Consider the following 25,632-nt stretch of genomic DNA (forward strand, 5'->3'; position numbering starts at 1 on the left):
AGGATGATCCAGACAGGCGGCTGCAATTTAGTGAGATTATGCTTAACGAAATTGAAGAAAATCCAGTAATTTTAGATAACATTATGTGGAGTGATGAAGCTTCTTTCAAATTATCCGGCCATATTAACAGACATAATTGTATATTACTGGTATAATGAAAACATGCATTTAACATTAGAGCAACAACTAAATGAGCCTGGTGTCAATCTTTGGGTGGTATTTCAAGTTTTGGTGCTTTAGGACCAATATTTTTTGAAGGAACATTCACAGGAGATAAGTATCTCGAAATTCTAATGAATCAAGTTGTTCCCCAGTTACAGCAACAGCCTAATTCAAATGTTATTATTTTCTGTCCACCTACTTTTGGACCACCCTGTATAATGTGTGGGCTTTAAAGGGAATCTGTCAGTAGGATCAACCCTCCTAAGCAGTCTATATAGGCATGCTGGTCATAGAAAGATGAACAAAATGATACTTTGATATCTGTGATCTGATGTTTTATTCCAGAGAAATGCATGTTTTCTTAATATGTAAATGAGCTGTTAAGATCTATGGGTGGGACATAGATCTCCCAGAGAATCTGCCTCCAAAGCTAAGCTTTGCGCGGATTATTTTTAGATGTCATTTCTAAGTTTTTTGGCTTCATAGCAGAAATCTTTAGCCGCTTTTTGATGACAGCTTTCCATTCGTTACTACTGATTTCTGTACTCTTTCCTCTACGTTGGTTTAATGCCCATTAACAGGAGGACGACACTTTCTACCCCGCAAGCCAGCAAATCAAGTTTAGTTCAGGTCATAAGGGGGAAAAATTGCAACTGCAAAAACGTGACTGCAGCTCTGAAGAAACAATTTTTCAATACATTAATTCTATTCTCATATACACTGCTCAAAAAAATAAAGGGAACACTCAAATAACACATCCTAGATCTGAATGAATGAAATATTATCATTGAATACTTTGTTCTGTACAAAGTTGAATGTGCTGACAACAAAATCACACAAAAATCATCAATGGAAATCAAATTTATTAACCAATGGATGCCTGGACCTGGAGTCACCCCCAAAATTAAAGTGGAAAAACACACTACAGGCTGATCCAACTTTGATGTAATGTCCTTAAAACAAGTCAAAATGAGGCTCAGTATTGTGTGTGGCCTCCACGTGCCTGTATGACCTCCCTACAACGTCTGGGCATGCTCCTGATGAGGTTGCGGATGGTCTCCTGTGGGATCTCCTCCCAGACCTGGACTAAAGCATCCGCCAACTCCTGGACAGTCCGTGGTGCATCCGTTGGTGGATGGAGCGAGACATGATGTCCCAGATGTGTTCAATTGGGTTCAGGTCTGGGGAACGGACGGGCCAGTCCATAGCTTCAATGCCTTCATCTTGCAGGAACTGCTGACACACTCCAGCCACATGAGGTCTGGTATTGTCCTGCATTAGGAGGAACCCAGGGCCAACCGCACCAGCATATGGTCTCACAAAGGGTCTGAGGATCTCATCTCTGTACCTAATGACAGTCAGGCTACCTCTGGCGAGCACATGGAGGGCTGTGCGACCCTCCAAAGAAATGCCACTCCACACCATTACTGACCCACTGCCAAACCGGTCATGCTGAAGGATGTTGCAGGCAGAAGATCGCTCTCCACGGCGTCTCCAGACTCTGTCACGTCTGTCACATGTGCTCAGTGTGAATCTGCTTTCATCTGTGAAGAGCACAGGGCACCAGTGGCGACTTTGCCAATCCTGGTGTTCTGTGGCAAATGCCAAGCGTCCTGCACAGTGTTGGGCTGTGAGCACAACCCCCATCTGTGGACGTCGGGCCCTCATACCACCCTCATGGAGTCGGTTTCTAACCGTTTGTGCAGACACATGCACATTTGTGGCCTGCTGGAGGTCATTTCACAGGGCTCGGGCAGTGCTCCTCCTGTTCCTTCTTGCACAAAGGCGAATGTAGCGGTCCTGCTGCTGGGTTGTTGCCTGCCTACGGCCCCCTCCACGTCTCCTGGTAGCGCCTCCAGCCTCTGGACACAACGCTGACCGACACAGCAAACCTTCTTGCCACAGCTCGCATTGATGTGCCATCCAGGATGACTGCACTACCTGAGCAACTTCTGTGGGTTGTAGAGTCCGTCTCATGCTACCACGAGTGTGAAAACACAACCAACATTCAAAAGTGACCAAAACATCAGCCAGAAAGCATTGGTACTGAGATGTGGTCTGTGGTCCCCACCTACAGAACCACTCCTTTATTGTGGGTGTCTTGACAATTGCAAATAATTTCCATCTATTGTCTATTCCATTTGCACAACAGCATGTGAAATTGATTGTCAATCAGTGTTGCTTCCTAAGTGCAAAGTTTGATTTCACAGAAGTTTATTTACTCTGAGTTATATTCTGTTGTTTAAGTGTTCCCTTTATTGCTTTGAGCAGTGTATATGCAATTGTTCTTTATTTAGCTCCCTTTAGCCGGAGGTTGGACCATCACTGAGCTTATAAAAGGAGATATCTTTACAAGAGACAGGAATGTGAAAGCATGAAATTGTAAAAAAAAAAAAAATCTTCCGGGTCATATAAGTGTAGGATCCCTTTCATTCAGGCTAAAGATATTCTGAGCCACTTACCTCCAGTTTAATCTATATGGCAATCTCTTGGTGAGTTTTTGGCTGGTGGTATATAAATAAAAACAATAACAACCCTGGAGCTACAGATGAAGGATCAGACAGAGAAGCTGGGATAAAAGCAGCCAAGAAAAACATAGGTTTTTCTTTTTCCAAGCAGTGTCTGCATGACAGGCGCACAATACACTGCTGCTGACTGCCAGGCTGCTGCCAGCCAAACCAGCCTGATAAACAGGGAAATTGGAGCTGGATGGGTAATCCTGGGTCTAACGCAGATTAGGCCGTGTGCCCCATGTGTATGAACTGCTTTAATAGGTAGCTTGGAGTTTATTCTGTGCAAAATCAAAGCCAAGGAGCATCGAAAGAGACGACGAGAGCAGCTGCTGACAAGAAGAAGGATGTGGCGGAAGGATATGGCCAATCTACTGGAGGGGATCCACAGCTCCAACTATGATTTACTGCACCGATATAAACACCTGCAGGAAAACAGCTGCCCGCTCATGTGCCGCTGATCTGTGCAACACCATCACTCACATAAGCGGAGCACATGGAGAATACTTCTCACAGTATAAAGAGAGAACTGGAGATAGATGGATAGATAACAGAGGTGTACCACCCATAGTGGCAGACCACGTGGCCGCTATGAGGCTCGTGAGCAGAAGAAACTTGGTGCCAAGTGACACTGCCCTCTGCCCCTTTATTTCAATGTTATCTAAATCATTGGGATGCAGATACTGTTGAATACAGCAAGTTATCGGCTCACTGTTCTACCATTTTCCCTGTACATGAGCTCTCAGTCTCAGCTCAGCAGGTGCGAAGCAGTTATTACAATGCACCGGCTCGGTGGAGCCTCGGTCTTTTTTTATTTTAATAATCAAAAGGTGATACAGTGTGTCAGGCTGTTGGGCTATCATACAGTGTTAGGGAAATGTGGGGGCCATCATAGTGTTTAGGGAGCTGTGTGGGGCATCATACTGTAGGGGGAACTTTGGAGGCTATCATACTGTGTGGGTCGGATGTACGGGACATCATACTTTTTAAGGGTGCTATGGATTTCATCATAATGTGTGGGGAGGCTGTGAGGTCCATCATAATGTTTGGGGCCTATCATACTGTGTGGAGGACTGTTAGGTGTATCATACTGTTTAGGGGGCTGTGATAACCATAATACTGTGTAGAGGACTGTTAGGCCATAACTCATAGTGTAGGGGGAGCTGTGAGGTCCATCATGCTATGTTAGAAAACTTTAGAGTCTATCGTACTGCATGTGGTGGCTGTGGGGGCCAACATTCTGTTGGAGGGAACTGTGGGGTCCATCATACTGTATGAGGTGCTCTGGGGCCATTATGTTGTATGGAGGGCTGTGGAGCCTTTATATTTTGTATGAGGGAAATAGGGAGTGGGGGGTCATTATACTGCATGGGGTGGTGTGGGGTCCTTAATACTGTGTTGGTGGCTGTGTGGTCCATTATACTGTGAACGGGGCCTGTGGAGTCCATTTTACTGTGTATAAAGCGCTATGGGGTCCACCATACTACTTCATAGGGTGCTGTGGGGGCCATTATCCAGTATGGAGGGATAGGGGGGTCCATCATAATGTATGGGGTGGGGCTGTAGAGGCAACATAATGTGTGTTTGGGTGGAGAATTGTGGGTGTATCATATTGGTGCAGCTTCTTGTGGGGTGATGATACTGTGCGTGTGGGGAATAATTACATGAGGCAATTCACTGTGAGGTATCATACTTTTTGTGGGGGCAGTTTTGAGGTAATGATAGTCTATAGGGGCTATGAAAGGAGGATCCACAGTGGGTGAGAACTCTAAAGGGCTTAACAGCAGCACAATTTCAGCATACATGTCACAATGCATGTCCCTTTCCCTGTGTTTAAAAGGTGGGAGGTATGCCCATCTGTGATTGTGCCTATGTGACCTGACCACATCTACTCCGCAAAATTTTTTGAGGGTTGTGTGTGGAGTGTAGGGCCCAATACAGACTCTTGCTATAAGGCCCCATGATTTCTATGTACGTCTCTGATCGATACATAAAGTTGAGATACATAGAAAGCTATGTACTAGAAGGATATATGTTAAATACTAGAAAGATAGGCAGACAAACAGACAGACAGACAGACAGATAGATAGAAGATAAAATGATAAAATTATTTTATTATTGGATCCTGGTCCCCTCTGAGGCCAATAATATCAGCTCTCAGCGGCCCCAGAGCTGGTACATCCATAAGAGGCACCAAATCTGGCATTTAGCCTCCACTCTTCCCACTTGCCCTGGTGCGGTGGCAAGTGGGGTAATAGGGTGGGGTTCATATCAGCCTTGTATTGGCAGCTGATATGAAGCCCAGGTTACTAACCTCATAGTAAAAGTTTTGAAATAAAGACACGGCCAGAATAAAGTCTTATGTTAAATAAAATTCAACATAGTTTTAATCATTTATTTAAAAGTAAAAAACAATGTATACTCACCTAACTCACAGAAGTAAATCCAGCTCACCACCTGCAGTTCCACACCTCTGGAGCACGGATAGCTCCTGGGCAGGGTGCAACATCCAATAGAGAAAGCAAAAAAATCCAGCTCATTCCGCTGAAGCCATTATCAATTGTAAAAAAATAGAAACAAAAAAAAACCATATCCTTCACCTGTCCAACGTGATCACATAATCCAGAGTGTCCCACGAAAATCTGGGTCACTTCTACAGCAGTCACACCAGCAATCACTGGTGTGACTGTTGTAGAGGACAGCACTGTATACACTTACAGGACTGTAATCACTCTTGTCATTGTATAGCGCTGAGCTGCTAGGAGTGAGGTCACTGGAGTTCAATCAGCTGATGATCAGCTCAGAGCTCCGAGAAAATTCTCACGCAGCACCGCTGCCGTAAGTGAGGTCACCGGAACTCAGAGCTGATCACTCCCGGCAGCTCAGCGTTATACACTGCCAGGAGCTATCGCGCTCCTGTCAGTGTATAGCCGGCTGCTGGGTGATCGGATCGCGCGGTAGGTGAGTATGAAGTGTTTTTTATTTTAGAGAATGGCGTAGAAGGGAGAAGGGGAGAGGAAATGTAGAAAGCTTACCACGTTGTCGATTTCAAAACCATATGTCAGCCGGAATCCATCCAGAGGGTGCCGCACGCATTGGTGATCACAAGCAAATGAAAATGAAAAGGGAAATACACCGGCAAATCCAACAGTAAATAATTTAAAATTGTTCTTTATTGAAGAAAAAACTAAAACATGCTAAAATGAAACCTCAGAAACCTGACGCGTTTCTGGTGTATACAACACCCTTGTTCATAGGACGTCCTATGAATAAGGGTGTTGTATACACCAGAAACGCGTCAGCTTTCTGAGTTTTCATTTTAGCATGTTTTAGTTTTTTCTTCAATAAAGAACAGTTTTTAATTATTTCCTGTTGGATGTGCCGGTGGATTTCCCTTTTCTTTTTCATTTGTTTTTTATTTTAATAGCAAGTTATTTTAATTTTTTTTTTTTACACCGTGCACAGACTACTTCTCCCCTCAGCAGCACCTGCTGCTATTATCAGCGGGAGCGGCCGTAGGACGATGGGAGGAGTAGTCTCCCGGGGGCAATTCTTTGTGCGTCTTTGACTCATTGACTTGAATTGAGTAGGTCAAATACACAGCAAACATCCGTAGCAAATCTGCAAATATTTTTATACCTCCGTTTTTGCTGCGGATATGACTCACTCAATTGAAGTCAATGGGTGAAAAACGCTGCAAAAACGCACAAAGAATTGAAATTTTGCAGATTTAAACGCAATGACAATCCTGACAGGAAAATTCCTGATCATCACAGCACTTCAGGATTGTCATTGCATTAACTGGCATAAAGATTCCCTAGCGTTTTTGGTCCATTTCCAAACGAAAAAAAACGCTGCAAAAACGCACAGTGTGCACATAGCCTAATGCCAGCCCAACATCATTGACACTTCACAATAGGACTGTGAAGTTCATATGGTATCAGTCCTTTATTTTTTGTAACAGGGTGGTGAATCTATTTTTCAGCCTTCTTGCAACAATGAGATATCAAATCTGATGTATATGCAGTCATGAATGTAACACACGTTAATAGTTCTGTAGAAATAAAAACAGCTGGACTGGTGAAGTGTAATATTTGGCTGCAGAAAATCTCTAACGTAAGTAAGTATGCAGTCTGTCCCAGATCCCAGATCATACTGAGAGTAAATACCATTGGTAATGTATATCTGCAGAAATAATCTCTTACCTGGAATGTTGTGAATGGTAATTGCGAGGATCAGCAGCATAATCCGTCTCCAGCTGCTGCTCACTTCTTTGTGTGGTGAATCCCGAGTGCTCAGTGCAGAGAGATCCTCGGCTAGGGGAGAATGAGCCCCTCTCTTTCTCTGGTACACATCCCCATTTTCTATTTTATCTGAAAGAGACATAAATGTTATCAAACATGATTTACGTAAAAATTAACTATCAGTAAATGCAGCCATGATGAATACAGAGAACTGGAAATACTCTGAGAATAATTTTGCAATGGTGGCCAATATGGGAGTCTAAGCGATTGACTACAGCTGTCAGATGCCACTGCCAACAAGGCTGGAAGAGAAGGATCATAGATCGTGGGGGACACGGCCAAAGGGACGAAAGAATTAATATGTTACCCCACTGAAAAGGCCAGAAAACCATTTTAACATTACTAAAATGAATCTGTCATAAAACAAAGAACTTTCTATCTTCCAAACATAGATGGAGCGAACCCTTTGAGCCAAAAATGAGTTCCTAATTTGCTACGAAGATGCTCCATTACCCTGATCCTACTTCTCAACTGAAATTGCAAATAAGCACTGAGATTTTCTCAAAGACCCTTGAAGTACCAGTAAAAGTACCAGTCAATTATAACCCAACCAGCCATTTATAGAGGCGTAGGCTGCGTGCCCACTATGCGTTTTTCAAGCATTTTTGCTGCGGAATTTCCGCAGCGAAAACGCTTAAACGCTTGGTAATAAGTGCCCCATGGTCCCCAATGATAATCCGCATGTGCTGTGCACATGCTGCGGAAATGTCCACTGTGGATTATCATTGCGGAAAAATACGCAGCATGTCCATTAATTTTGCGGACACACAGCGTAATTGCCGCCATTGACTTGCATTGAATCGCATAATATCCGTATGAGCACTTGTGCAAATGCGGATATTAAGCGATTCAATGGTACCCGGGTTTGGAGAAGAGGAGACTCTCATCCAGACCCGGGTACCATAGAACCTGTTAAATAAAGAATTTAAAATAAAAGATTATACTTACCTTCCGATGGCCCCTGGTCTCCTGTATGATGCGCCCGGTCTGTTGTATGGGTCACGGTGGTGTGAAAGGACCTGCCATGACGTCGTTTAGTCATGTGACAGGTCACGCGACCGCTGACGTCGGCGGTCGCGTGACCTGTCACATGACTAAATGACGTCATGGCAGGTCCTTTCACACCATCGCGAGACATACAACAGACTGGACATAGCGGAGAAAACACCGGGGGCCATCAGAAGGTAAGTATAATCTTTATTTTTTTATTTTTTACCATTCTTACATTTTTATTCTTTTTTTTTTTTTTTTTAACTATTTCCAAGTGATGCTAAAATCGTTTGGAAAAGCGCTTGATAGCCCGCATGCAGAAATGCATGCAAAAACGCTTGACAAACGCTTCTACCTGGCAGGAAGAACGCATGTAAAATCCGCATGCGTTTTTACTGCCAGGGAGAAGAGGAAAAAATATGCAGCATTTCTTAGCCTTATTGACTATACGACTCAGGAACCCAGCTGAGAATCTACCAGTTCTTTTCAAGGGGTATCCCATAAATAATATATATCACATATATGCAAAGGTTAGGGGAAAACTGTATGTATCGCTGCTGATCTGATCATTGGGTTTCCAACCGATCCGGAGAATGGGGTACCCAAAGTCTCCTGGGTGAATGGACTAGTAGTGAGCATGAGTGACCACCAATCCATTTACTGTCTATAGCATGCACACTACCATTTCATTCACACAGGAGACTTTAGCTCCCCTATTCTCAAGATCACTGGAGATCTCAGCAGCCAAACGCATTGTGATCACAAATTTATCAAGTATCCTGTAAATAGGTGATACATTTTTGACATATGGGACAACCCCTTGTCACACCACCGTTTTGCTCTCATCTGAGAAAATGCTGATCACACTCTGATGAGAGTTTGATCAGAGTGGGATACAATTTTCTCAGATGAGGAGAATAAAAAAAAATAATTCTCCATTCTGTCAGTCGGCGAAAATAGGACCGCGCTCAGATGTCTGATTTTTTCTGCTAATAGACACGACTGGCCGAGCGCGACAATCGGATGCAACTTGTGCATGCTGAAATTTTTTTCCTCGGATCGACTGGCATAGAATAACACGGGGACGAGTGTTATCCGTCAAGACGATGGATAGCACTCGTACGATTTTTACGGTCGTGGGCACGAGCCCTTAAAGTACGACTTTTGACCTATAAACTTATAAGATCAAATGAACCCTCCAGATATTTTGGATCATCCCCATTTATGACAAGCCATAAGCAATATCCCTGGTCGGACTAAGGCACATATATATTGTAGGGTTTTGCTCTGTTGTAGATGCTGGTTCACACACGCAGGATTCAGTTCGTTGTCCGAAAATGAACAGGCAGTTTATCAAGAGTTCATAAACCGTAAGGGTTAATAAAATAAAACAGCCTCTTCCAGGTATAAAAAGGTATAACAGAAAAAATGGAAAATAACCAGTCCAGATGACGCACAGGCTCAGCCATTTAAATGTCAGTCCTTGTCCTTGTCAGCACCTTGCAAACACACAGACCAAGTGAGACAGACCCAGCTGCCTTAAATCAGACATTCCAAGACCTGGACTGGAGGTAAGTGAGCAGCCGATCCCACCCAGCTCTTTCAGCTGCTCATAAAACCTGCACCCATGATCCAGACCCATTAAATACCTATCAGCACTATGTGTGCTGGAGCATGCTTCTCCGGGTCCTACATTACCGAGGCTTGGCACCTCGGGCACACATACCTCCCATCCACGACCTCTCCAGCTGCCACCTTACAATATATATATATATATATATATATATATATGTGACATATGTGCAGTGGCTTGCGAAAGTATTCACCCCCCTTGCCTTTTTACCTGTTTTGTTACATTACAACTTGTGTTTAAATATTGTAAGGCGGTGGTGTTCACACAGTGCAGTAACTGAGGCAGTGACCCAAGCAAGTCCAACATAAACAGTTTTATTCAGCAACTCACGGGTAAACAGAAAAGTCCTCCGGTTCGCAGCCGGGTTAACACGAGTCCTTAAACAACGGTTGACGTGGGCAACGGCCGCGCCGGGCCGCTCAGGTCCTGACAGGTGCAGAGCCTTCCCAGACGTGGGTTCAGCCACACTCAATCCTGCTGAGCTTTCCTGCTATGCTCCTAGCAGGTTCCAACATAGAACAACACTAATCCTTAGTGCAGGGTTTTTAAAGGACCTGTGGCAAGAGCCACTGGAAAACCCTAGTTGGAGGGAGGAGGCCGCCCCACTGCCTTCCTGTAGCCTCCCCCAAGAAATGAAGGCCCTACCGGGTTTTACTTAATCTGCCTTAGCCAGATAGCCTGATCAGGTCAATGTTCACCTTCAGTCCTGCATTGCAGCCGCAGGTGAGTTTGTGACTGCAATGCACTCCAATGAATTTAATACGTCTCTGTACAAATTCTGGGGGATATATAACGTCCCTCGTATACGATCCCGGTCACTGCCTCACAATATTTTTGCAATCCGATTTGTATGTGATGCATCAGCACGAAATAGTCTAAGTTGGTGAAGTGAAGTGAGAAAAATATAGGCATAAATTTAATTTATGGGATCAAATAACTAAAAATTGGTATGTCCATAAGTATTCACCCCTTTTGCGATGAAGCGCCTAAACATTTCTGGTGTAAGCAAATACCTTCATTAGTCACATGTTTAGTGAAAGGCAGTCCATCTGTGTGCAATCTAAGTGTCACATGGTCTGTCAGTATATACACTTTACCTTTTCTAAAAGGCCACAGAGGCTGCAACACCATTAAGCAAGAGGCACCACTAACCAAACAACACCATGAAGACCAAGGAGACCTCCAAACAAGTCAGGGACAAAGTTGTTGAGAAGTAAAAGTCAGGGTGGGGTTATAAAAAATATCCCAATCTCTGATGATCCCCCAGAGAACCATCACATTTATTACCATTCATCAAATAGAAAGAACATAGTACCACAACAAACCTGCCAAGAGAGGGCCGCTTACCAAAACTCTCAGCCCGGGCAAGGAGGGCATTAATGAGAGAGGCAGCACAGAGACCAAAAGGTAACCCTGAAGGAGCTGCAGAGTTCCCAAGCAGAGACTGGAGTATCTGTCCATATGACCACAATAAGCTGTACACTCCATAGAGGTGGCCTTTATGGAAGAATGGGCAGAAAAAAGCCTTTACTTACACACAAATTGTAAGGCTTGTTTTGAGTTTGCCAAAAGACATTGACAGACTCCCCAAATGTATGGAGGAAGGTGTTGTGGACAGATGAGACCAAAATTGAACTTTTTAGCCACCAAGGTAAATGCTATGTCTTGCGCCAAACCAACACATCTCATCACCCCAAGAACACCATCCCCACAGTGAAACATGGTGGTGGCAGTATCAGGCGGTGGGGATGTTTTTCACCAGTAGGGACAGGGAAAACGGTCTGAGTCGATGGGAAGATGGATGGTACAAAATACAGGGATATTCTTTAGCAAACCCTGTTTCAGTCTGTCAGTGATTTGAGACGGGGACAGAGGTTCATCTTCAAACAAGACCAGGACTGTGGAGTCGGAGTCGGTGTCCATTTTGGTGGAGTCGGAATCGGAGTCGGTATAAAATGGACCGACTCCAACTCCTAAAATCTATAATAAATTGGGTACAGTAGTTCAATGCAGTTTGTGGGAAATATTTTTTCATAAGAATTTGGGAAAGTTATGAAATGTCCTATAAATGTCTGTCCTATTCCTGATGCAAAGGTCTAGACTTTTAGCGGAGACGAATCTGTGCTACAGTAAATTTATCACTTAAACATGAGCCATGTATGAGGGAGTCGGAGTCGTGGAGTCGGAGTCATGGAAACTGAGGAGTCTGAGTTGGAGTTGGAGGTTTGGCTTACCTACTCCACAGCCCTGAACAAGACAATGACCCAAAGCATACTACTAAAGCAGCACTTGAGTGGTTTAAGGTGAAAATGCTAAATGTTTTGAGTGGCCTAGTCATAGCCCAGACCTTATTCCAATTGAGAATTTGTGGTCAGACTTGCAGATTGCTGTTCACCAGAGGAAACAATCTAACTTGAAGGAGCTGGAGCAGTTTTGCCTTGAGGAATGGGCAAAAATCTCAGTGGCAAATTGTGGAAAGCTGATAAGAGACTTATCTAAAGTGACTTGCAGCAGTAATTGCTGCAAAAGGAGGCTCTACAAAGCACTGACTTTAGTGTGCACAACTATTCACCCCCCTAAAGTTTTCAGTTATTTTATTCTGTTTGTTGTTTGCTTCACAATAAAAAGAAAACCAAATGTTCACAGTTTCTTTACATGAACTGATGCAAACTCTCAAAAAAAACCGTGAAATTCCAGGTTGTGAGGTAGTAAAACACAAAAAATGCCAAGGGTGTAAATACTTTCGCAAGCGACTGTATGTCATGCAGGTAGAAGTTAGTCAACCAGGTCCTGTATAAACCCAGCTCCTGACCTGGATACCCCTGGTCGTACTGTTCACTACGATCACGCACATTGTGCATTCCCATCTCAGCTGAAGAATAGACAGGGGAGCGACCTCGAGCAGCACTGTAATGTTGATTCTTGTGACAAGCACTAGACAGCTGTTTTTTCCCAGTATCGGGGCTTGTGAAGTTGGAACAGACGGTGTTTTGATCCGTTGCCAATTAGCCAACCATCCGGGTGACTCGCGGGGGTAATGTGATAATGCTTCACTTTGCAGCTTCCAATAGACGTGGGTAATGTGCAAGTAAACCTGCAGCCTACGAGCTGCAGAAGATCGGAAAAGACATCAGTCTTTATTGCACTATTTTTTCTGCGTCTTCCATGAAATAGGAGCAGATTTAACAAGGAGCACAAGACAAAACATTTATTACACCGCTCCTCTGATTCCAGCCTTGGCACCAGGTGTCACTTTGATGGTCACCTCCAGTGGCCACAATCAAGTAGAAATAATACAATTGCTGCTAGAATCATTAGCAGCCGGAGCGTTTTATGTACTGAAGCATTAAAAGGACTGAAAATCATCCAATTTGTATCCTCCTTGTACTATTATAGATTTTATAGTGTTTTCAGACTTGATAGCGGCTATAAAAGCCTGGCAGCTATTCCAAAATAACACATCACCCATTATCGTAATGTGCCCTCCTGCTGCTGATTCATCATATATTACTTAAAGTAAAGAAAACAATCAGTAAGTCCAAGACTAACGTGAAGTTTAAGGCAATTACCAAGTATTGTATTTTCATTAGCGATGGTCCCTTTAATACTGGTGCAGGAATCTTTGGCCCTTATTCTTTTTTGTCTTGACATTTTTTGCACCAAATTCTTCACGCAGGTTGATGAATTTTGTGCCGAATCAATGATTCTGGCCCAGATTTATCATCATCTTTGCACCTTTTTTTTCCTGTAGTAACAATGGTTCAGATAAGTAACTGTTTTATTTGCACTTTTATTATTATTATTATTTTAAGTAAACTTTACTTGTCTTTTTTTTTTTGACAATAAGAGCATGTTTTTTTCTTATCCACATTTTTTAATCCAATTCATCATTTGCGACTTTTCAAAATGTTGGAAAACCTTTGTACAATTGTACTCCTTACTAGAGTACAAAGGCGATCTAAGTTTATTTTGGGTCTTATTGAGGACTGACCAGAAATAATTTAAAGGATCATGCGACGTTTATCCTTTTAGAGTAAAAGACAAGAAAAAGAGCAAATCTGAGTTTACACAAAAATGTATCAATTCCTTTGCCCAATTTTGAAGAGTTTGACGGAAAAATAGCAGCAAATTCTACAAGATAAACAATAAGTCACTTTTATGCGCCTTTTAAGAGCAAAAAGATGCATGCTCTTTTTTAAAAGTTGCCTGTTTGTCTTCAACTGCGCAAAAATAAAATAAGAGGACAGAACGCCAGTTTTCTGCAAACAGTCGTGCAAGTGTCTGAAAGAAGACCAATCAATTTCCAGTGGATGTTAGGTCAAATGGGCTAACAAGTAAAGAAGGATGGCCCAAAGGATAAGGAAGAAGTAGATCCAGGTCCCAAAGGACAAAGTGAACTGAGTGGACAAAGTTCAAAGGACAACCGTGGTTCAGACACCAGGCTGTCATGATCTGAAGCTCCCTGATGGAGACCGGAGGCTGGGATAGAGCAATGGAAGTCCATCCTCTTCAGCAATGAGTCCCGCTTTTGTCTGCGACACCATAATAGGTGGAGGTTGCTCTGGAGATGACATGGGCAACGCCATGAAGTTGCCTTCATGAGGAAAGGACATACTAGCCCTACTCCCGGGATTAAGGTGTGGGGTGGCATAATGTACAATAGCCAAACCTCTCTAATCTTTATTCCAGGTCACTAACAGCTCGGCGTTACATTGATTTGCTGGTGGAGCCAATGGTGCGCCATATTTCCAAAGGAACCGTTTTTCAACATAACGCCAGGCAGTATGTTACTCGAACTACTGTGAGCAGCCTGTGTGGCCTAAGCGTGCTACCATGGCTTTCAGCGTCTCTGGACTTGTCTCCCATCCGGCACATCTGGGACTTCATTTATCGACAATTGCACAGCAGCTGCCAGCAGCGGATCTTGATGATTTGCCCAAGTGCATTCTGTGAGGCAGAACCTTCCTCAGACAACCATTAATTACCTCATTGATAACAGCCGAGGCTGTAAGTGCGGGGATTTCTGCACATGGCGCTCATACTCCATACTGAATAAATCAAAATGTTTTGAAAATGTTGCCTCCACATTTTCATAATTGGCAGATCGCTAACTTGTCCCCATCCTGTGATTTCCATCATTCCACCACTTTTCCTTCTTGGTGTTGCAATTTCAATGTTGAGGACTGTACTTAGACCATGTTTTACAGCTCTTTGAAATAATCATTCACAATTGTGTGCAGCTCCATGAACTAGTACACACTGCATATGGATGCAGGAGACACCAGCAATTACATGCGATAATCGCCTTTATAAAACGGGCCAGAAAAGTGCATGGTGCGATTTCTAGATCCACATGGAAAACCACTCGTATGCACTAGCACATGGATTGGTCAGCATTCTGTCCGCGTGCAGTCCGCAGCATCATTATACCCTGTTAGTTCTTCAGGATCGTGGTGCATTCTGGGAACCATACTCCTTATTTGTTTTATTTCAGACGGATGGGACTTTGTGACTTGTTAATGGCGCGCTGCAACTTTTTCTCTGATTTCAATTACATTGTGTGCTCTCAGCCATGGATTTCTTACATTACACATGACAGTGTTTTAATGAGATGCTTACCCTGCAAACTGCTGAATGCAGGGAACGTGGTACCCCGGGGGTGACCGAAATATAGAAGACAGTCTGATAATGTCAAACTATATAATGACGGGAGGACGGGGATGTCTTCAATGCTCAGAACGGCACAGAAAATCCTGCGCATCATAGGCAGATACTATGGAAAATTTGTTAGTGCCACCGTCATTTACGCCCAATGTAAATGATGTAGGCTTTCATAATGGTGGGATTTGGCTATAAACCGGAGAACTATGATAAAAGTACACATTGCGGCATTTATTTGACCCAAACAAATCCAAGGGGACATTATAAGATTATGTATATTTTGGCGGGTGAACAAAACCCTACTTGAAGACACAGGAGGCCTAATTTCCTTTTATTGCCACAGTATAAATCCCACATCCTGTCTGACCCTTTCTGATCCCATTTCTTATGCAGAGGGCGTAAACCTCTCCTGTCTGAATTTTCATAATTTGAAAAATTTTAACTAAACCAAAAGTCTGTCACATGTAAGCTACAACTACACTTTACAATTGCCTGCTGGGACTTGTAGTTTCCACCGTTGCAGAAATCTAAGGCCATGTTACCAAAACGCTGCGTTTTTTGGTGCATTAAAAAGTTCAATCAATGTGGAGGTGACTTCATGAAAACTCATGACCACTGTGCTTTTATTGGTGCGCTTTCTCCCTAGGGGCTTCTAAGGGTAACCTGAAAAAATGCACGTAAAAAACCCAACTGTGTTTTTATGTCTAAATCCAAACTTCCTACTCTCATCTCCAGGACTTCTCTCGTGATGCGCCAGTTTTCTGGAATGCGCTACCCCAGACAATCATGTTAATTCTCAGTATCTACAGTTTTAAGCATGCCTTAAAACACATTTCTTTAGACTAGCCTATCACCTTGTCTCTCTTCCATGCACTCAGCAGCACATTATATCTCTACTTGTACAGATTAGTTCATGTGCTATTTAAATTCCCCTATTACTGACCTTACACGACAAGTACTTTATTATTACTTTTTGTGTCTCCCCTATTTCCTCATAGATTGTATGCTTGTGAGCAAGTGGTAGATGCAATAATAGAAGAAAATGTAGTGAATAAATTGGCTGGTTTTGCGTTTTTCACATTGGCAACATGCCAGTTTATGCAAACTATTTTCACTGCGGATTTCACTCTTTGCAATGTTGCAAATTTGCAATAAAATATGCAATGAATTTGGCTGAAGATTTGCTCACAGGGGACTTGTAAACTAAGGCATTGTTCGTGAGTTCAGAATTTGCTGTGGATTTCACACAGCAGATATGTTGGTATAGCACTTATATGCTATTTGTGCAGTCCATCTAAATTGTACTGCAGCAGCCGAACTTTGCAAATAGCATAGGGGCGATACTAAAGTATATTTGCCATTTACTGTAACACAAGTAAACTTTATTGAGCATTTATTGCCGACTTGCATCCAAATCCGTGGCAGAAACAGCGGAATCTGATACTAGGTTTTTGCTATGTAATCTGAGAGCAGCACGTTGTAGGGCCAGATACCCTGATTCCAGTGATGTGTCACTTGTTGGGCTGCTTGCTGTCATTATGATGTTTTTTCTAGGCTGCAGATCTAGCAGAGCTCGGAATGTTGAGCTCGGAATGCTGAGCTGTGTATAACCCCGCCCACATCACTGATTGGCAGCATTCTGTGTACACAGCATATTGACAGAAAGCTACTAATTAGTGGTGGGGGCGTGATTGCACCAGGAGGCACAAAACAGCACTACAGATTAATCAAGCAATGTATAACCATTTTTGTAGACTCTCACACGCCAGTCCCATGACACATGGAATCCATACAGAACTATCCCTCTTGGCTATAAGACTTGCACTAAGCTCGGTCACCAAAAGGTTTCTATAATTAATTCTCACGTTAGTAGAAGAATCTGTACAGCCTATTACTGTATTATCTGCAGGGATTATGCAGACGAGTCATCTGCCAAGAGAAGACCATGACGTTCACCGTCCGTATCGGCAACTGATACAAGTGCATCAAAGCAAGCCTCGCATTAAGCGTCAGCATGACTTTACCACTGAGTCACAGTAAATCACCACCCTGCTGCAATTTCACTAGATCTGTACTGTCAGTAAATCCATCGAAAGTAGGAAGAATACAGACTGACATTGAAAAGCATGAAGTGGGTATAGCAACTGGAGATAGTTAGGATAGGTATTAAAAGGAAGAGGCACATTTTTACACATGGAATTAATGGATACGTGCTTGACACCCAATAGAAATAATACCTTTTTTTTTTTTTTTTTTTTTTTTAGAGATTCCATGTGCCATTTCTGATATATCTACATTCGAAGTCATATGCAAATCAGGCTGGGGGTGTGTCAGACTACTTTTTCCCAGTGCACTTCCAGCCTGATTTGCATATTTCTTCTACACTAGATTTCTCATGACTAGCACATCGGATCTCTACAAAAAAGGTGCCATTTTTATTGGGTAACAAGCGCCTATACAATCATACCATTACTTCCATATGTAAAATTGTGATGAGAAAGTCCCTTTAAGCTTTCTTAGAAGGGTAACTTTAGGACCAGGGGGATCAAGCTCAGCGCATGTTGTGCCTGTGCCTTTCAATGGAGTTATATGTCCAATGTATGATGCTATATAAGCATCTAGTGGTATAAGTTGCCCATACTGTCCCTCTGTACGAGAAAGATGACAAAAAGGAATGCTGAAACTTACTGGCCTGACGGAGCAAAATATATGGCATCTTTTGTGTGAATGACACTAAGGGGTACTTTTTCAGAGCCTTCCCTAACATACGCCAAAAATAAGGCTCTGCAGCTTAAAACTATTTTTTTTTAGCTCTCTTTTTTTGGTAGAGTCTTTAACCTCATTCCTACAATTTTGCTCCGGCGAAGATGAGCAAGAGACAGGAAAAACAATGTCCTAGAACATTCATTTACCAATTCAAGGATATTGAGGGAAATGATGAATTAGCACTTTACATTCAAGGAGCCTCAGAGTCTCGGAGAACTCAGTCTGAAGAGGAAACGGTAGAAGGAGCAAAAGCTTAAGTAAGCCAAGGTAGCGAAGACTGTAAGCTCAGATGCCGATTGTGGTTATTCTGTTCCTTGTAATTTAGAATGAAAAGTATAAAACAGGATTATAACATTGTCAGGCTCATTGGGAGTATCATTGCGGGGTCTGTACCATACTGTGGAATATGAAGCTAAATGAATAATAAAAAGAAAAAAGCAGATCGAGCACCACGTCACAAGTTTCCTCCTTGCCCCGCTGTGCCGCTGATTGTAACTCGCCATATAGTGCTATGCACTAGTACCAAAGGTCAGGTTATAAATCTTGGTTATGAGGTTATTTGAGGACAAAAGAAAACGATGGCACAACTCACTATGTGCTGCTTAAGTAAAATTAAATCAGTAAATGGCACACAAGGGTACTAGGATAATTAAAGGGAAAGATGAGCGGCGCCTCCAGTATTGACTTATTCCCTTTATTGGAAGGACTGTGGTCTTAACGTGAGGACAGCACATAGTAATTAGCAGGAGTTTGTCACGTTGAATGATCTGTTGCTAAGAGGGCAGTAAAAGTATGTGAGCAGCGATCGATGACCGATCAATGGATTGTCCTAAAGACGGATTATATTCTAACAAGGGAGATGTTACCGAGTGTGGATGATGGATAGAACACTGCTGGCGTATGATATTGGATGTAGGGGATGGTTTGATTTGAAAAAAAAATGAAAAAAGAAGAAGAAAAGACTACTATATATTTCCCCAGAGACTTTAATTTATCCATCACCCTTTAGAGCTTAAAGGAAACCTAGTAATGCTATTAACCTGTAAATATAGACTTAGTCTGCAGGTTAACAGTGTTACAATGGTGCCAAGCCGCAGCTACCGGGAGAAAATACATTTCATTCCTCCCAGGAGCCGCCAGCTTTCAGTCATAGAGGTGTTCCAATGTGGCTACAGGCGTGCTTACAGCTGCTGCTCACAGTACTATGCTTCAGCCGTGCCTCTATGACTGAAAGCCGGCGGCTCCCGAGTAGAAATAAGTACATTTTCTCCCAGTAGCCGCACTTTCAGTAAGGCTACCAAACAGTATAGTAACGCTGCAGCTTAACCCTATATCTGCAGGTTAATAGCATCTGGAGGACATGACAGGTTCCCTTTACAGTGTACCTGTCCTTTCACATAAAACCTGCAAAAATGCATGGCCTTGCAGCCCTCATCCCCCTCAACCAGCTTTAGGTGCACATAACACTCTGACGTGTGTAAGAGCTGTTACGAGTCCCAGGCTCTGTAACTTGCCATCCACTCTTTTTGAATAGGCAATTCCTCATCAACAGCATTTTGCCAGTACTATAGGTACAGGAACTTTTTCCCCTCAATTCCAAGCAAGTATTAAGCCTGCCACTGTCCAATGGCAAATTGGCCAACTTTTTATTTTATTATTTTTTTATATCATATAAATATTGGGTAAAGATCAGACTGGCCTGGTTGGGTTTTGTCAGGGATTACAACTTTTTCTGAACCTTTAGAAGGATGACAATAGATTAGTGCCTGTTGAAAAGTTGAATGGAGTTGTTCACATGCAGTTTGTTCTCGGACATGTTGAAGATTGGCCAATCGTTCCTGAACCGGAAGACCGATATTTTCTATATCGAAGTTCTGGGGTTTTAAGTAATTCTTTAAATAGCGGCTTTATCTAAAGTGCGATTGTCATCAGTCTCTGGGTGCCTAATTAGAATCAGAGGAACATAGACAGGATTAATCTCGGCAGTAATCACTCATAGTGCATAGAGGAACAATAGTAGTCATCAGGCCTTGATGAAGATGCTGCTTCCTGCAGGCTCTGGTTTTCAATAGAGATATATGATCATTTTTCCCTTTCTCTGTTAATGTGTGAAAGACTCAAGAAGGCTAGAAATGTAAAACTTCACAATAAGTGCCAACCATAATCACTACAATGTGAGCCAGAGGATAAAAATATTATTGTAAAACCGCCACCAGTTTCTACCACTTACACTCATGGCCCGGGATTAATCTACACATTAGTTCTTCTTAAAGCGCACCTGTCAGCAGGATTGTGCTCAGTAATCTACATACACTGTCAGGTGGGTGACATTACATTGATTACAATGATACATTGGTTGACAAAATCCGTCCTGTGGTTCTTGTGTAATTTTACTTTCAGTTTGGAGATAACGATATGCTCGTGCTCCGGGGCGGCCTGTGGGGGGCGCTCTATCTGGTGCTCTGCTTACATATTCATCTGTATGCTCTTATGACAGCTCACTGATCTGCCTCCTATTTTACCTAGCCCTGCGCTACTAGATGCATTATGTAAAATAGGAGGCAGGTCAGTGAAGGCACAGTGAGCTATCATAAGAGCATACAGATGACTATGTAAGGAGAGCAGAGGGGAGAGGCTCCTGCTGCAGTCAGTTGTCTCACAGCCAGACTCAGGACAGTGAAGAGGAAGAATTTTAAATGCAAGATGGTACTGAAAACAAAGGAATGTACCTCCTACTTCCCTTTAAAGAGGCTGTCCACTCCTTTTCATTGATGACCTATCCTTAGGATAGGTCATCAATGTCTGATCAGTCGGGGTCTGACACCGAGCACCCCTGACGATCACCAGTTACTGGTTTCGGCGGCCGGAAGTATTCTGTTGTCAAGCTGTTCTGTCTTCTGGTAGTGGCCGAGGCTTGGTACTGCACATCCGCCTTCTATTCAAAGAAATAGGAGGTGGATGTGCTGTACCTTGCGGCAGTCACTATCAGAAGATGGCCAGCGGCCGCAAACACCGGTAGCAGCTGATCGGCGGGGGTGCCGGGTGTCGGACCCCGGCCGATCAGGCATTGATGAACTATCCTAAGGATAGCTCATCAATGTAAAAGTAGTGCACAATCTCTTTCATCTTTTTCTGTATCATCTTGTAATTAAAATTATCCCTCCTCACTGCATTGAGTCTGGCTGTAAGACATCTGACTGCAGCAGATTAAGCCCAGGTTTCCATAAATCTATGTTATCTGAATCAGTTTTCTTGTGCCTCAACAGAAGTCAAAACAGCATCAGTTGTCATCAGGCGTTTTCACCAACTTTACTGCAAAACTGATGAGCTGGATCAAAATAAATGCAATAATATAGTATTCTGATATAGCTCCTTGAAGGTTTTGGCGCAACAAGTGATGCGCCGGATAAATGAGGATTTTTTGTTTTCCTTTAAAGTTGAACTTGACTCATTTGGATTAAGACCAAATAGACTAAGATTTCAGATGAGTCAGTTGCTCTTTAGAGTCATGAACAGACACAACAGTCTAAGCAAAAAATGTCTGCTTTCCTCAGGGAGTGAACTGGTAAAATGTACTAAATGTGACAAATTGCTCACATGAACCTTACATAATGTGGTTCCTTCATTTTCTAAAAGAATGCTGCCGCAGTAAATCCACCTCTTCCTTGAGCTGTCGGTGGGGATTACTTGGAATTTGTGTAATTGATTAAAGCCAGAATTTGATCTGTTTAATGAGATCAGAACAAGTGGAGAGAAAGCTACAAAAATTTGCTATTGTACAAACCGATGCAAAAAACGATGTATGTATAGTAAAGTCTAATATTGGATATCAGGCGATCAAACAGTTAAAGTCAGCTGCACCAGGTGTATTGAGCTGTATAATGAAAGCCCATTACTAAGATATAACAGCACTTAACTCTGCAAGGAGCCTTTCATCAAGATGTGAAACAAGGTGAATGACAGGAGAACCAAGCTAGAGTAAATCTGTGTTAATCCAGCATCCACGGGACCTTATTGTTTCTGGATTATTAAACATGAGGATTAAAGGATGGGAGTCTTAAAGTGAGTATCTACACTAGATATCGAAATCGGTACAAGCCACTGAACAATGAATTTTGGGAAATAAGATAAAGGATGTGTGGATGGTTTTGTGGCCTCACTTTCAGGAAGTAATGAGTCTATGCCTCTCTACAGAAAGTGGAAGGGCATCTTTGCCTCGCGCCCCATGCTCTCCAGTCTGCGCCCCATGCTCTCCAGTCTGCGCCCCATGCTCTCCAGTCTGCGCCCCATGCTCTCCAGTCTGCGCCCCATGCTCTCCAGTCTGCGCCCCATGCTCTCCAGTCTGCGCCCCATGCTCTCCAGTCTGCGCCCCATGCTCTCCAGTCTGCGCCCCATGCTCTCCAGTCTGCGCCCCATGCTCTCCAGTCTGCGCCCCATGCTCTCCAGTCTGCGCCCCATGCTCTCCTGTCTGCGCTCCATGCTCTCCTGTCTGACAAACTTGACACAGGCATAACTGAGAGGCGGAACTTAAGTTCAGGGCAGGCAAGCCATTGGTCAGTGACAGGCGCAATGCATACTGGAAAGTAAGGAAATAAAGTTCCAGAGCATGAAACATTCCTAACCAAAAATGGAGGTCGAAATTGCAATGTGAATATATAGCCTCTCACACATCGCTGTATGAAATCCTTGACTTTATATTTATGCCTTTATATTTGGGAAGATTTCTACAGACTATTAATGTGAGCCATGTCTGAGCGGGGACGTCATTTAATCTTTCACTTTTGTTTAAAAAGACATACTCGGCATAAAGATCCACTCAGCTAATGAATGGGAAGTGCACTGTCAGTACATTGTTATATCTTCAAGCACAAATGTCTATAATGATCATATTTCTGCTTAATAAAACAAAAACCTATAGAAAAACGTGTATAGAGTATACTGAGCTGCATAATGAACGCTCACTACGAATAAAACATTGCTGAGCTATTATGTTAGGTGCATTTGGCCTCTGAACTTTATATTAATCCAAGTCTCTACAAAGTTGTCAATACTTCACAGCCAACAGTAATGACTGTAGGACAATGGCTTTTCCCTGTTCTCTAAGGGCTCAGGCACAGGGCCGTAGTCCAGAATCATTGCAGAGTACCCATCACCTAGTAATAGCCAATGCTCTATCTGCATGGACATTAAGCTTTCCATATAAATCTCCCTATGCCAGCTAGGGGTCTCCATGAGGAGAAACATTACATCCCTAGACCCACTATAGTAAGGAACGTAAAGAACGTGATACTTTAGCAAGGTCTTGCTCTTTAAAATGCTTAGGGCCCATTTACATGAACCGACCTGAAGCACTAAACGACCGTTGATCAGTTTATTTACCAAATTGGCTGCCATTGCTCTCGTGAGTGTGAGTCCTGTTTATACAAGACTTTACACAAGCCGAGAATGACAATTTTTTTCAGCAAGCTTGACAATCATTTCACCCAACAAACAAGTGTTTTGCTTGTTCATTGAGTGATTGTCAGCCCGTTTACACCTCAAGATTATCGTGAAATGAGTGTTCCTATGAAGACTCAATCATGATAATCTCTTATCGTAAATGCACCTGTAGTTAAGTTCAAGACCATCGATGGTCCTTCAAAGTTGCTCACACCCTACAAACGATTAGCAACTTCTGATTTCCAAGGTTTATAAATTCATCAACACTATGGGAATGAACCCTAAATCCAGGACCTAAGATGTTAGGCCTCGTTCAGATATCTGTGGTTGTTCCAACTAGTCCGCAAAAACAGAAAACGAGAAGAGTCCGTTTTTGATCCGAGTCATGTAAAAAAAAATCAGCCACCCTGTGTGGTGTCCATTTTTAACATTATAATGGAGAAGTTTGTTTTTTTTTCATATGAGAAAATCATGGACGAACCACTGATGGTAAAAACTGACAATTGATGAAAATCTGATCCAAAACACTGATGGAAACATGTTTTCTTTTAATATAAAAAAAATTACGGACATCTAAACGAGTCCTTAGATCAAGATGCCAAAAATTTATTGCCACAGATAAACTTTTTTGATTTTGAGAAAACATTACAAACGATTTCCATTACTGGGCCACTAAAAAAGCCAAAATGGGACTATGTGTCGTCTTATAACTCGAAGTCTACATTGTTATCTTCTACCACTATCTTATTCTCGCGTGCGCTCTTCTCCTCCAAATACTTTAAAAATTCTGCTGACGCTTTGCAGGTTGATAAACGCCTCAACTCGGGTGGGTCCGACAGAAACCAATTTCACACCTAGATGGCTTCATTCCCCGCTGGGACTAATAAATATTTAAGTATCTGCAATTACAGTGACAGGTTAACCAAGCTAAGTGGAATAATCACTTCCGGACTCCGGCAACCATTACGCTTTTATAGCTGAAAACGCCTGCAATCACCTCTAGTATAGAAGAATTATATTAGCGTATAGACTACAAAACTAGAGAGATACACAAGTCTGGTGTGAAATGTGAAATTAATGCACTAAAACTGTAATGATAATCATATCATTATGGACAAAGAGCATGCTACTTGAAAACACCAAAAAGCTCAATTGACCATGGACTAAACACAGGGAAAACATGCAATCACAATGTAGATGTTACACTTGGCTAGCTTTAGTGTTAATCGTTGGTATAAATGGAAACTGTAATGGCAGGGATTGCCCCATCTCTGGCACCTACTTACCTCATCCCCTTGCTTTTGTGATTTTTTGTAAAACCCTTACCACTTTGGAAATTTATAACTAATAAAATTTTTGTCTCTTTTTGCCATGTTACTCCCTTGTTCTCCTCTTCTTGCAAAGATCCAACAGTGCTGGATTTTTTGCGATAACTTTGTAGCTCACTATGTAAGCTCATGGCAAGCAATACGACATCACAAACTTCCTGCCGCACAACCAGTATCATCGTGTAGCCCTACCCCTACCTCTCCGTCAACTATGATCTGTGTCGGCATTACAACACCTAGATGATATTCCACCCACATCAATGGCAAGATTCATTTTGAGCAGAAGCGAGAAGCAAATTATTAATTAACAGTACCTTTACCTTTTTGAGACAAGGAAAACATTTAGGCATCTTCCACTAAGACAATTGGTTGGAGATGATTGCACAATTTTGGCTCCGTTTTCCATGTGACTGATACAAAATTGATTTAACACCATGGTGCTGCGCTGCAGCTTGTTGTGAGCTGGACGCAGCACAGCGGAGCGCTGAATAAGCACAGGAGCCATCTGCTCTTTGCCAAGCCGTCTTGAAGCCTTAACTATGTGCAAAGTGAAATGCACAATGAGATATTTATGTAACCAGTCAATTCTTCACTTGATTTGCTCCATTTCCTTACAACAACTAAGTGCTTTTTAGTGTCGAGTCTCCGCAGAGATCTATCCATGGAAACTGCACGCGTGATTACTGAAAACCCAACTCACGCGCATCACCAAATTCACTGTTTACAAAAGATTTCTCTCTGACTGTGATGTGTTGGCCTTCTGCAAGTGGTCCAGACAAAACATAACTCTATAAACACGTTCTGATGTTATTCTGGTGATGGAGGCAGCGGTAATAAAC

General features: G+C 42.6%; 1 protein-coding gene across 2 annotated transcripts in view; it reads right to left on the bottom strand.

Annotated features, from left to right (window-relative positions):
• SLC39A11 (solute carrier family 39 member 11) overlaps nt 1-25,632 on the bottom strand; it is a 444,394-nt gene that overhangs the window by 104,473 nt on the left and 314,289 nt on the right. For both annotated transcript variants that reach the window (XM_073682539.1, XM_073682538.1), the window contains exon 6: nt 6,878-7,045. In XM_073682539.1, coding sequence (XP_073538640.1) covers nt 6,878-7,045 — 168 coding nt within the window. The remainder of the gene's footprint in view (nt 1-6,877; nt 7,046-25,632) is intronic.

Source organism: Phyllobates terribilis, unplaced genomic scaffold (assembly GCF_046119375.1).
Source record: "Phyllobates terribilis strain yellow unplaced genomic scaffold, ASM4611937v1 Scaffold_5__5_contigs__length_657084704, whole genome shotgun sequence".
Classification (NCBI taxonomy): domain Eukaryota; kingdom Metazoa; phylum Chordata; class Amphibia; order Anura; family Dendrobatidae; genus Phyllobates; species Phyllobates terribilis.